The sequence below is a fragment of the Emydura macquarii genome, unplaced genomic scaffold, assembly GCF_026122565.2.
Source record: "Emydura macquarii macquarii isolate MOO-44397 ecotype Brisbane River unplaced genomic scaffold, CSIRO-AGI_Emac_v2 contig_212, whole genome shotgun sequence".
Classification (NCBI taxonomy): domain Eukaryota; kingdom Metazoa; phylum Chordata; order Testudines; family Chelidae; genus Emydura; species Emydura macquarii.
In genome coordinates, this window is record NW_027130349.1 from 6,206,482 (window position 1) to 6,219,282 (window position 12,801).

At 42.1% G+C, this 12,801-nt stretch overlaps 1 protein-coding gene across 5 annotated transcripts in view; it reads left to right on the forward strand.

Moving 5' to 3' along the window:
* The window catches only part of ROCK1 (Rho associated coiled-coil containing protein kinase 1), a 165,532-nt gene that overhangs the window by 115,795 nt on the left and 36,936 nt on the right, over positions 1 to 12,801 (forward strand). For all 5 annotated transcript variants that reach the window (XR_010919512.1, XM_067546875.1, XM_067546883.1 and 2 more), the window contains exons 22-24: positions 761 to 855; positions 3,544 to 3,709; positions 12,280 to 12,373. Coding sequence is in view for 4 of the 5 variants with exons in the window: in XM_067546875.1 (XP_067402976.1) it covers positions 761 to 855; positions 3,544 to 3,709; positions 12,280 to 12,373 (355 nt within the window). In the remaining variant the exon portion in view is untranslated. The remainder of the gene's footprint in view (positions 1 to 760; positions 856 to 3,543; positions 3,710 to 12,279; positions 12,374 to 12,801) is intronic.

The following is a 12,801-nucleotide window of genomic DNA, read 5'->3' on the forward strand; positions in this document are numbered from 1 at the left end:
AAGTGGAATTGCAGTGGGACTGTATTGCTAGTCCAAAAAAAAATGACAGTGATAGTCAAACAAAATCTAGTCTCCCTCATATGAGGCACACAGAATCATAGAATATTAGAGTTGGAAGGGACCTCAGGAGGTCATCTAGTCCAACTCCCTGCTCAAAGCAGGACTAACCTCAGCTAACTCATGCCAGCTAGGGCTTTGTCAAGCCACAGTTTAAAAACCTCTAAAGATGGAGATTCCACCACCTCATAGGTAACCCATTCCAGTGCTTCACCACCCTCCTAGTGAAAAATCTTCTGTGCCATTATCCTATGGGCATCTCTGTTGATTGAGCCCCCAGCAAGAGCAATGGTTCATGGCACTAAGGGACTACTCTCCACATTTTCATGCACTGGAATTGTATCAATATTGTACTCATGGTCTTCCATGTCTCTCATTTGTCTGGAGGATTTGTTTTATTTGTGAGAGTACAGACAATGGCGTAAGATGCTCTCTAATGCTATGCTGTGTACAAACAGTAAAAAGATAGTCTCTGCTCCCAAAAGCTTGCCATCTAAGTAGAAAACAAGAAACAATACATGGATACAGACAGACACGGGAGTAAAAGGAAACAATGAGATAGTATAATTGGTCAGAATGATGGGCAGTAATATCGGTGCACCAGTTGCCTACCTGTTGTGAAACTTTTTTGTAGGAATCACAGCAAAGGAGAGTTTTAAGGAGGGATTTGAATTATGATTTCTTCTTAATGCTTTTCTTACAGACACTTTACAAAACTCAGGTTAAGGAGCTTAAAGAAGAAATTGAGGAGAAGAATAAAGAAACTCAAAGAAAAATACAGGAATTGCAAAATGAGAAGTATGTCCATTTTATGTTTTCAAGCAGAAATATGTTTACCTTATACAATAGTGTGGTATCAATTTTGAAACCCTGAATCCAAGATTTTAAAAAAATACTTTTTTCTTGCAGTAGTGCTGAAAAATGACATACTTTTTAAAAAATAAATAAATAAATAGGTCTTGTAATATGGTGAACACATAGTATGTTATTTATATTGATGGATGATTAAAAATGGAGTCAAGGTTTTTGTTCATGTTTATTTTCTTGGATTAAGTTTAGGGTTTTTGGAGAAAAAGATTTAGTTTTGAGAGTTCAGCAAGGACTGACATTTTGAAAAATGGTTTGTTTAGTTGTATTCATAATTTTATTTATAATATGCACTCTCCCCGTCAAAAAAAAAAATGTTGTTAGCCTGGTAATTGCATATATTTTTTGAGCCAATAAATAGTTTTGAGACAAAGAATTTTAATGGAGATAATACTTCATCTGAAAGCTCATTTTAAATGTGTAGTATTAATTACTACGCTAGGTAAGTTCATCCAAATTTGAGAACAGTTTTGTAATTGAAGAATATACAGTTTACAGTATTTCAAAACTTATGAAAGACTATTATGTAAAACTGTTTCCCATTTAATCATTTGTTCTTCATATTATTAATTAAATCATAATTTAATTAATAATATGCAGAATTAGGCCTGTCCACTTCATAATCTTTATTTGAAAAATGTTGGTTTTGCTCCTGTCCATATTACAAAACTTGTACTACTTGACAAGCATGGTCATAGGTCTGCATCAGTACTGCAGAAAAATCTTAAGAATAAATGAGAGCGTGTTTAAAAACTGTGTTCACTGTGGATTTGGGAAGAAGGATGGAAAGGAACAAGAAGAGGCACCATATTGTTAAACATGATATAAGGAGAGATTATCAGTCAAACTTACCCCTGAGCAAGAAAATGTAGGAGAGTCTCAATCCTCTAAGGTGGGGAGAAGGGAAGAGACACTCCCTCTAGCCCTCTTGCTGTCTTCTCTCTCCCTTTCCCATTTAATTTTTTGTCATCTTCTGGGGACTTTTTATTCTCTCACCCTTTCAGCATAATACCTTTATATGTTATATTCCTTTTTAGTTAAAGATATAAATGAGCTATTCTAAACTGGTTCTGTCTGATTGATTGTTGCCTGTCTACACTAGGGGGCCCTCTGTCATACAAATACACCATATTGGAGGACTCAGTTGCAGCGCAGCTGTCCTTGAACTGTGAGAGAACATTTTTCTTTTGCAATATGGATAAGCCTTTAACTTGACCTAATACTGCAATAAAAACTCAAACTGGCTTTAGCATGGTTCATGGAAATTATGAAGGTCATCTCTATATTGCAACATGATACCATGGTTTTACCACACTGGGGGCTGTGATGCTTCCTTGGGTTGTGATGCAACTTGCTACAACCTGTCCTTACCTTGAGGAAGCCTTGTATTGTGCCTGCTGTGAGTCAGCTTCCTAACTCCAGCTGGCCATGGGCAACACAAATACTGCTCTTGAGGCCTTGCAAGCCGTACTGTCACTCTATAGGTTATTGATTAGCACACCCCAACCCTTTAACCCTTCAGATGTCTCCTTGGAGTGTCCAGCCCCTTGTCTGCTGGACACTCATAGTATTCACAGATTCACTGTTTCCAAAGAAATAGTACATCCCAGCTTACCAGTTCCATCTTAGTTCACTGCTCATCACTTAGATATGTTTATAGTGAAATCAAGTGTAAGTTTATTTAAAGAAGTATAGAGATTCAAGTAGAAGTATTGAAAACAAATAGTTACATGTAAAATCATAACACATATTCAAGAGCCTAGACTTAAGACATTAGAGTATCTTGTTAATTGTAGAGTTTTGCTCACCCAAAATCCTTACAGTGCTTTACAGCCAGGCTGGCTGTGATGCTCTTTTCATGAAAGGAGCACCATGTCAATTTGATTCCTACATGAAAGATTCATTGTATTCCTTTGCACTACAAGATACTAGACCAATACTTTGTCTTTATTCATAAACAGGATATTCCCCCTGCTGTTTGTTGCTTCCTGTAGATTTCCTCACTTATAGTTTTGCAGTCACTCCATTCACACTTGGTTCAATATGCAAGTATCATATAATACACAAATGGCCAGACAGGGAGATTAGTGTCAGTTACCTCCTGCCTGAAAGAAACATCTTTGCAGTATGTCACCTCATGGTGACCTGCCTTAACGCCAAGACCTTAACAACATAATTTTTAGTATAGATACATAACTCCTTAAATATCATCCGTACATACATTTTGCAGTGATTGACGACCACTGGGCTTCTAGCTCTCTGGAGAGATCTTGCATGCCAACCTTCAGTGAACTATCATGCATATATCTGGGGATCCCTGTAAAACCCTACGCACCTACTGTGCCCTCTGCCAGTTGGCCCCAAGTTTCAAGCATGAAATCAAGCTTGAAATCAAGCATGAAATCAAGTGCCGGAATGGATAGGATCTGTCTTTTTGTCGTGCATCACATTATAGGTGTCGTCTATCTTTTTTAATGTAGAACTATATGCTTCCTTTGATCCTTTAAAAGCAATGTTTTTTAAAAATGCACTGAAAAGTACAGTCTGGGCTTTTTTGTTCTCCTTGAAAATGTTAAGCATTTTCCATAGGAAACATAATATCTTAACGTTCTGTTATAGAGAAACTCTTGCTGCACAGTTGGATCTAGCTGAAACCAAAGCTGAGTCAGAACAGTTGGCCCGAGCTCTCCTGGAAGAACAGTATTTTGAATTGACTCAGGAGAGCAAGAAAGCAGCATCAAGAAATAGACAAGAAATTACTGATAAGGACATCATTGTAATCCGGGTAAGTCGTTGCTAGGTAAACATATTAAAAAGTGGATTTATTGTCAAAAACCCCTCAAACATTAAAACTATAACTAAAAATTTTTCTTAAATCGAACAAGTAAGACCTCCTTTACAAAAACTTTGCAATTGAGCATGTGTACATAAAAAATTGAGAGACAGGATTTTAAAATCCAGAATCTTTGTGCATGCAAATTGAGGCACAGTTTTGCACCTGCAGTTATTTGTGCACATAATGTCTGCCATTTAGATATCTGAGTATCTGAGCTGAGGGCATGTTCAGGTACTTTTATGTTCAAATTACTTTTAGGGCTGTCAATTAATCAAGTGATCAATGAAAAAAAATTATCGAGATTTAAAAAATTAGTACCATTAATTGCAGCTTTAATCACACTGTTGGATGATGATAGAATGCCAATTTAAATTTATTAAAAATTTTTGGGATGTTTTTCTACATTTTCAAATATGTTGATTTCAGTTACGACATAGAATACGAAGTGTAAATGCTCACGTAATATTTTTTATTACAAATATTTGCACTATAAAAAAGATTAATTGAAAAATACTATTTCTTTTATCTTATACAGTACTGTAGTACAATCTCTTTATCGTGAAAGTGCAACTTACAAGTGTAGAATTTTTTTTAACATAACTGCATTCAAAATCAAAACAATGTATAACTTTAGAGCCTACAAGTCTATTCAGTCTTACTTCTTGTTCAGCCAATTACTAAGACACAAGTTTGTTTACATTTATGGGAGATAATGCTGCCTGCTTCTTATTTACAAAGTCATCTTAAAGTGAAAACAGGCGTTCACATGGCACTGTTGTAGCGAGCATTACAAGGTATTTATGTGCCAGATATGCTAAACATTTATAAGCCCCTTCATGCTTCACCTTACAAATTGCACTATCTTTTTTTATCTTTTTTTACAAGGCAGATATTTGTAATAAAAAATAATTAGGGCTATCAATCAATTACAGTTAATCATGCGATTAACTCAAAACAAATTTAAGTGTTATTTTTTTAATGAGTGTTAATCACACACCAGGGCACCATGCTCAAGGGGTTGCTGCTGCATGACTCCAGAACAGGGGTGCCCATCCTCCCACTGCCCAGCTCCACTGCTGTTCCTGCTGCCACCCCTCTTCCTCCCCCAAATGGAGCCGCCTCTGGCCAAGCTGCTCCGGGCTGAGAGCCTGTCTCCTGTCTGTTGCACAGAGTGGGGGTGGGAGAGCTGATGTTCCCCTCCACCTGCCTGTGTACTTAGTCACTACTGAGCTGGGGTCAGGGAACAGGGGAAGCTTCTCTGCTGCTGGCTCAGAAGTGAATGTTACTGACAGCAGCTGCTGCTGGCTGAAAAAGCATTCAGGGTCTTGAGTGCTCGTCTTAAAGAAACAGTGGTCCCCCATATATATATAATATACACATACACACTCTCTCTCTCTCTCTCCCCACACACACCAAAATATTTAAATAAATGGTATTTTATTATTGTTTAACAGTGCAATTAAAACTGTGATTAATTGCAACTTTTTTTAATCTCATGATTGATTGTGATTAATTTTTTTAATCATTTAACAGCCCTTATTATATTATTTGAGCTCCCAAATAAAAGTGGATACAAAAAGAGAGACTGGTTCAAGGACAAGTTGAAAATCAAGCACAGTATCTTTCAATCAGCTTATTTCAATTATGTCTCACCATCCCTCACTATCTTTTAAAAAAAATCTTTGTAAATTTATTTAATAGTGTACTTAGGGATCTGACTACATAATCATTTTTCTCATTCATAAAGGATTTGAAAGATACGGGGGATTTTTTTCAGGCAAATATTTTTAAATCAAAATATACAAGTTAGGAAGTCTCAACTTCAAAGAACAGCTGTTTAATTTTTGCATTACATTTATAGTAATGTGTTAACCAAAAGTTTTGACTTTCAAACCCTATTAATTTGCGGTGTAATATTTCTGTTTTATAATACTGTTAAACTATGTTCTCCCACTTTGGCTTCCGGTATGCAGAGCACTCAGGCACTGCCTAACATAAGCCCCCACTAAAACTTTAAAGCATGACAACAAGAATGCATTGTTTTTCTTGCATGCTATTATGCACGTTACATCACCACATTGAATTATTTGAAGTAACATTTATTGCACTAATGTTACATGTGCAATAGCCCCATCAAATAACCTTTAACTTTCCAGAATACCTCATTTTCATTTGAGACTATTTTAAGTTACTTCATCAATGTGCAATCTAAGTAGGAACTTCCTACCTATAAACTGTCAACTTCAGGTGTTGTTTACATAGCTCAACACACAGTCATTAAGACAAAGCTTGCTTACTGAACACAACTGTAGTCTTTTTGTCTTTTAATATGTGTTTGTACAGCATTCAGCAAAATGATCCTGACTGGAAGCTAATATATGCAAATAATATTAATTTTTCTTTACAGTTCATTTCACAAATCCTGTGTGCGCCATTTGACTAAAACCAAATTTTTTCTTTTTATCCATCTGTGCCTTTCTTTTTCATGATATATAAAACTATTCAAATGTAAATTCCATGGACTGTGAGTGATTTTAAATAATTGTGGAAAGCCTGAAATCTTGGAATTCTGTAACTATCAACTGATTCTCTGGATTCAGTTGTAGGTTGTATCAGTTGTAATTGTAGGATTCTCTGGATTCATGTTGTCATTTACATAAGAGGTTCTTTAAAATTTACTGAAAGCTGCTGGATCAAGTAACTATGAAGTTCTGCTTACTTCCTTAAATTCTGTTCGTTATTATTTATTGCACACTGAGAGTGTGCTGAACACTGTTTGGACCATAGAAACAGACCTAGTCCTTTCTCAGAGATAGTTGTATCCTCACTGTCTTTGTTATTGGTTCTCAACCTGCAGTCCAATTAGCACTCAGCTGCAGCCCATGTGATGTCTTCAGGGCCATACAAGTAGTATTGGATGCAGCCCACATAATGCATATGTGGCCCACAGTGGTAAATAGGTTGAGAATAACTGGTCTTTATGAAAGAAAGAGGGATCAGAAGTAAAATATCTAGACTTTTATGTACAGTTTTGAAATATGAACAGATAAGTATGTATTCTTTGGTGCTTGCTCATGTTGATTCCAAGTAGGTGTGTGCATGCCACGTGCACAGTCATCAGGAGGCTTTTCCCCTAGCGGTACCCATCGCATCAGTGCAGGCACCCCCTGTAGTTGCGCCCCTATTGCTCCATATATAAGGCTCCGCTGACCCACCACATCTTCAGTTCCTTCTTATCGCTTGTGACAATCGTTGGAGCTACGTGTCTTTTCTCTCGGTTCAGCAAATATTCCCCTAGTAACCTGTAAATAGTTAGATTAGAAGTAGTTATTTTTTTAGTTAAGTTTTTGCTTGGGGGGGTCCCCGCATTACGTTTTTCGCCCCTACCTGGGAATCGTGGCATGCCTTGGTCCCAAGGATTCAAACCATATGGGACCAGCCATAAGCCAATGCCAATGGGTATCCCCACAAATCCTGTTTGAACTGTGTGGGTGAATCCCACTAGACAGATCACTGTAGGATTTGCAAGGAATTTTGTCCTCTACCAAGAAAGAGCGGAACATCAGGCTGAAACATCTCTTCATGGAGGCAGTTCTTCGTCTCCAACTGCCAGGCTAGTTGGACCATGCACCTAGCCACTCCGTGCAGAGTGCGCCAGTCTCAATTAGGGAGCCTGCAGTGCCAAGGAAGGACTCGGCATCTACAGATTCTCGGCACCGCCATTCCCCACTCACCGGTGCTGCACAAGAGGCATAAGAAAACTGACAGAGGGCGCTTGCCCGCAGTGAGAAGGGGGTGGAGGAGAGACGAGACATCGCTAATGATGCGCGTACTGGGCTAAGGCAACGGGCGCCTTTCCCACCAGAGGCGGCACCGTCAACTCCAGGCCTGGCACAGTGGTCTGTCAAGTCCAGTGCCAGTGGAATCCCCCATAACGGAGAGCTGGGTGTAGAAATTAGATATCCCTTCCACTCTAGACATGTTTGAGGTGACTAGATATCTGATAGCGATGACAGCACAGTAGTCCCCTGCCAGACCTGAGAGAGCACCAGATACAAGACCTTCGGCACCACATCAAAGTGTGGTGCTGTCTAGAGGCAAACTGGCCATGATGCGGCATTGGTCACCTTCTCCATGGCACCACTCTCTGGCACCGTCTTACTTAGCACCGCCATGGTCTCCACGTTCAGAGTCACAGTCTTTGGACTCCGAGGTGGAGGTGTATATCTCCAAGTGTAGCCAGCACCGGTCGAAGCAGCGCTGCTACAGACAGGAGACAGGATAAGCCCCTCTCGTGTCCTCGGTCAGCACAGTGGCAGGTGCCTGTGCAATGGCCCTTTTGGAACCCAATGGCATACAACCAGGCCCAGGAGTCCTACTCTAGAGGTTCCCAGTCCTTTGTTTCGGAAGTACAGGCTCCCCTATCACCCAAGGATCGCTTATCACCGTGTGCCACCGAGGCAGGCACAGAGTGTGGCTTAGGAATCGGCACCAAGCACAAGAACTCCATGCAGGGAGAAACCCGTGATCCTGAAGGTCAGAGGACCTGGCACTGCTCAGAGCATCATCATTGTCATCCCCTGCAATGAGGTGGTGGCAGAAACTTCAACTGCTCTACCACCTATGGACAACAGGGCCCACCAGGAGCTATTGCGTAGAGTGGCCCAGAACCTAGGGCTCTAAGCAGAAAAGGTGATGGAATCAGTGGACCCCATGGTGGACATGTTAGGACCAGAAGGCCCCTCAGAAGTGGCATCCAGGCTACTACCAAACTCTGTGGCAGATCCCTGCCTCTGTCCGTTCCCCCCCATACCCCCCCACGGCTAAGGGGATAGAAAGAAAATACTTCACACCCTCAAAGGGGCATGAGTACCTCTTCACTCATCTGCAGCCGGGGTTGTTGGTAGTAGTGGCCGTGAACGAGAAAGAGAGGAAGAGGCAGCATGGCCCAACACCCAAGTCCAAGGACTCAAATAAGCAGTACCTCTTTGGCAGAAAGGTCTATTCCACCGGGGGGCTTCAGCTTTGTATCGTGATCTTGAGCTGCTATAATTTCAACTCATGGAGTACCATGTTGAAGTTCAAGGAGCTGCTCCTGTCCAACTCCAGATCAGAGTTCACAGTGGTCGTAGAGGAGGCAAGGCAATGGCAAGGACCTCATTACAGGCTGCCCTGGATGTGGTGGACTCAGACAGTGTCGTCTACAATTGCTATGAGGCAGAGTTCATGGCTGCAGGTGTTGAGCCTCCCTCCAGAGGTCCAACAAACAATACAGGACTTGCCCTTTGAAGGATTTTCAGAGCAGAAGGACTTAATTGTTGCCCTTGAATCTTTCAGGCTGTGGAGCTTGAAGTCCTTGGGCCTTTATAACTCTGCCCCTCAAAGAAAGCACTTTAAGGCTCAACCTCCCCCCACAATTTTACCCTACACAGCCTAGGCAGGACTACTCTAGGAAGTTGGGCAGGAATACCAGAAGTAGAACACTTCAGTCCCCATCCAACCAAGGCCAGGGTTCCAACCAAGCAACCATTTTGAGGGTGCACCCGAGGGCGACACACCAGGCCAGAACCTGGATCCTTATCCCTGCTTTTTGAACTGTCTATCACATTTCTATTGGGCATGGGCCCAGATAACCTCAGACCGATGGGTGCTACTCACGTAGAACTGGGATATTCTCTCCAGTTCTGTTCATCCCATCCATCCCATCCCCCAGCTCCATCCCTCTTCAGGGACCCCTCTCACAAGCAATTTCTTTTATAGGAGTGCAGGTATTTTTAAGGGCAGGAACAATGGAGGAGGTTTCTCTGGAATTAAGGAGAAAAGAGTTCTTCTACCAATATTTTCTAATCCTAAAGGCCAAAGGAGGTCTCAGACCCATTCTTGACCTGCGAAACCTCAACAGATTCATGAAGAAACTGAAATTTTGCATGGTATCTTTGTCAGCCATCATTCCTTTCCTGGATCCGGGGGACTGGTATGTCGCCCTGGACTCGAAGGATGCATACTTTCATATATTAATAATCCCACCCTACCAAAGGTTCCTCAGATTCATGGTAAACCACACCCTTTATCAATTTACAGTCCTTCCCTTCAGCCCTCCCTCAGGTTATCAAGTCCCTCATGTGGTGGCTCAACCCTCAATCGGTATGTGCCGGAGTACTCTTCTCCTGCTCCAGCCCTCGATGTCTCTAGTCACGGACACATCAGCATAGGGGTGGGAAGCGCATTTAAAGACCCTCAGGACTCAAGGCCTCTGGTACTGAACAGAGCTTTTGCTTCACATCAATGTCAGGGAGCTGAAACAGTGCGCTTAGCCTGCCAAACCTTCCAGTCCCATCTGAAAGGCAGATGCATATCAGTCATGATGGACAACATAACAGGGATGTTTTACATAACAGACAGGGTGGATCATGCTCCTCTCCTGTATGCCATCAAGCTTTCAAGTTGTGGGATTTCTTCATAGCCCACTCCATACATCTAAAGGCATCTTACCTTCTAGGATCTCAGAACATGCTGACGGACCATCTCAGCAGATCCTTCTGCAACCATGAGTGGTCTGTTCGCCTAGACAGAGTGAACAGCATCTTCCAGTGGTGGGAAGTTCCCCAGGTAGATCTGTTTGCGATAAGACTCACCAGGAAGTGTCAGCAGTTTTGCTCATTCCTGAATCACAGCCCGGGCTCAATTGCAGACACATTCCTCTTTCCTTGGGAAGACTGCCTGTTCTATGCTTTCTTGCCTTTCCCGCTCGTTCACAAGGTCCTGCTCAAGGTCAGGAAGGAGAGAGCGTCCATCATACTGATAGCCCCAGCCTGGCCCCGATAACACTGGTATACAATGCTACTGGAATTATCAATGGCCACTCCCATCACCCTGCCATTGGTACCCAACATAATCACCCAGGACCATGGCCACCTTCAGCACCCCAGTCTCGAGTCTCTCCACCTCACAATGTGGAAGTTTCATGGCTAAACCGCATAGAGTCAGCATGCTCAGAGCCTTTTAGAGAGGTCCTCCTCGGCAGCAGGAAGTCATCCACCAGAACTACATACCTGGCCAAGTCGAAGAGCTTTTTGATTTGGGCAATGCGGAAGGGCACCTCTCCAATGCAAGCATCAATACCCTCTATCTTGGACTATCTGCTGCACTTGAAGCAGCTAAGTCTGGTGGTATCGTTCCTAAGAGTTCACCTAGTGGCAATCTTTGCATTCCTTCCAGGAGTGGATGGTCAATCAGTCTTTGCTAATCTGATAGTGACCCATTTTCTCAAGGGCCTGGATAGACTATACCCTGAAGCTTGCCATCCAGTACAGACATGGGACTTTAACATGTTGCTTTCCAGGCTAATGGGGGGGCCCCTCCTTGAGCTCTTAGCAACATGCCCGCTCCTCTACCTCTCATAGAAGGTAGCATTCCTGGTTGCAATGAGCTCAGACACCCTCCTGGCTGAGGTTAAGACCTTGATATCTGGGCTTCCATACATGAGTTTTTATAAGGACAAGGTCCAGTTGTGGCCTCATCCAACCTTTCTCCCTAAGGTTGTAACTCAGTACCGTACAGGCTAGGATATTTTCCTCCCAGTGTTCTACCCCAAGCCACATGCCAATAGCAGGGAGCAAAGTCTCCACTCCCTAGATGTCAGACAGGCATTGGCTTTCTACATCTACATCGAAAGGACAAAACCATTTTGTAAATCAAGCCAACTCTTTATTGCAGTAGCGGACAAGATGAAAGGCCTCCTGGTGTCATCCCAGAGCATTTCATCATGGATGATGTCCTGCATTCGGACTCGGTATGATCTGGCAAAGGTGCCAGCCCTGGCACTGACAGCGCATTCCACGAGGGCACAGGCCTCCTCAGCAGCATTCCTGACTCATGTCCCTACACAGGAGATTTGCAGGGCTGTGCCATAGTCATTGATCCACACGTTTACCTTGCATTATGCCATCACTCGGCAGGCCAGGGACGACACAGCATTTGGCAGAGCAGTGTTTAAGTCAGCGATCTAGTGAGCTCTGATCCCTCCTCCTATGGTCAGTTTGGGAGTCACCTACTTGGATTCACATGAGCAAGCACACACAGAAGAAGAAATAGTTACCTACCTTTTTGTAACTGTTGTTCTTTGAGATGTGTTGCTCATGTCCATTCCAAGACCCACCCACCTTTTCCTTTGTCAGAGCCAGCCAGCAAGAATAAAACAAAAAGGCGGTGGGTTGGTGGGCCCCTGTATATAATGCTATGGAGGCGTGACTTCAGGGGGTGCCTGCACTGACAAAGCTAGAGGAAAAACCTCTTAACACAGCATGCAGCGCGCGCACACCTACTTGGAATGGACATGAGCAATACATCTCGAAGAGTAACAGTTAGTGAAAGGTAGGTAACCATTTCATCAAAGAATGGTGATTCTATATAGAATATTGTTATTGATTTAAGATTATTTTAAAGAATGAATGCAGTTTTAAATATGGATAGGATGTATAGCAAATGCTTTGTTTTAAAATTTGTTTTCTTTCATTTAGCTGGAAGAAACAAATAATACGTTAACCAATGATGTTGAGTTTCTAACAAAAGAAAATGCAGAGCTAATTGAAAAAAATAAGAAACAGGCAGAAGGTATGTCATGTATTGAGTTTTTAACAATGTTATGATGCAAAACTGATTACAGAGAAGTATGTGGTTGCTGTTACAGACCTGCAGACCAGCTTTAACAATCAGCATTAACTGCCTTCTAATCTTTTCCACCATCATGAAATTAATTACCTCCTCCCTTCCATGGGATGGGGAACATGTGGTCCCTTTTCTGCTCCTTAGGGATTTCAGGTGGAAGCAGCTGTTGAGGCAGCCTGTACTGCCATGAGGATGAGAAAAGGCTGTGGAGAGCCAGGAGCTAGCAAAGAATTATAAGATTTCTCTGGATCTGCTGGTTTTGTGGGCCAAGTCCCCAGGCCATTTCATTTGTAGAGAGAGGTTGCAAATCCCATAAATATATAAATATTAATAAATAAATCCACTATATAAATCCATGGTGCACCCATACCTTG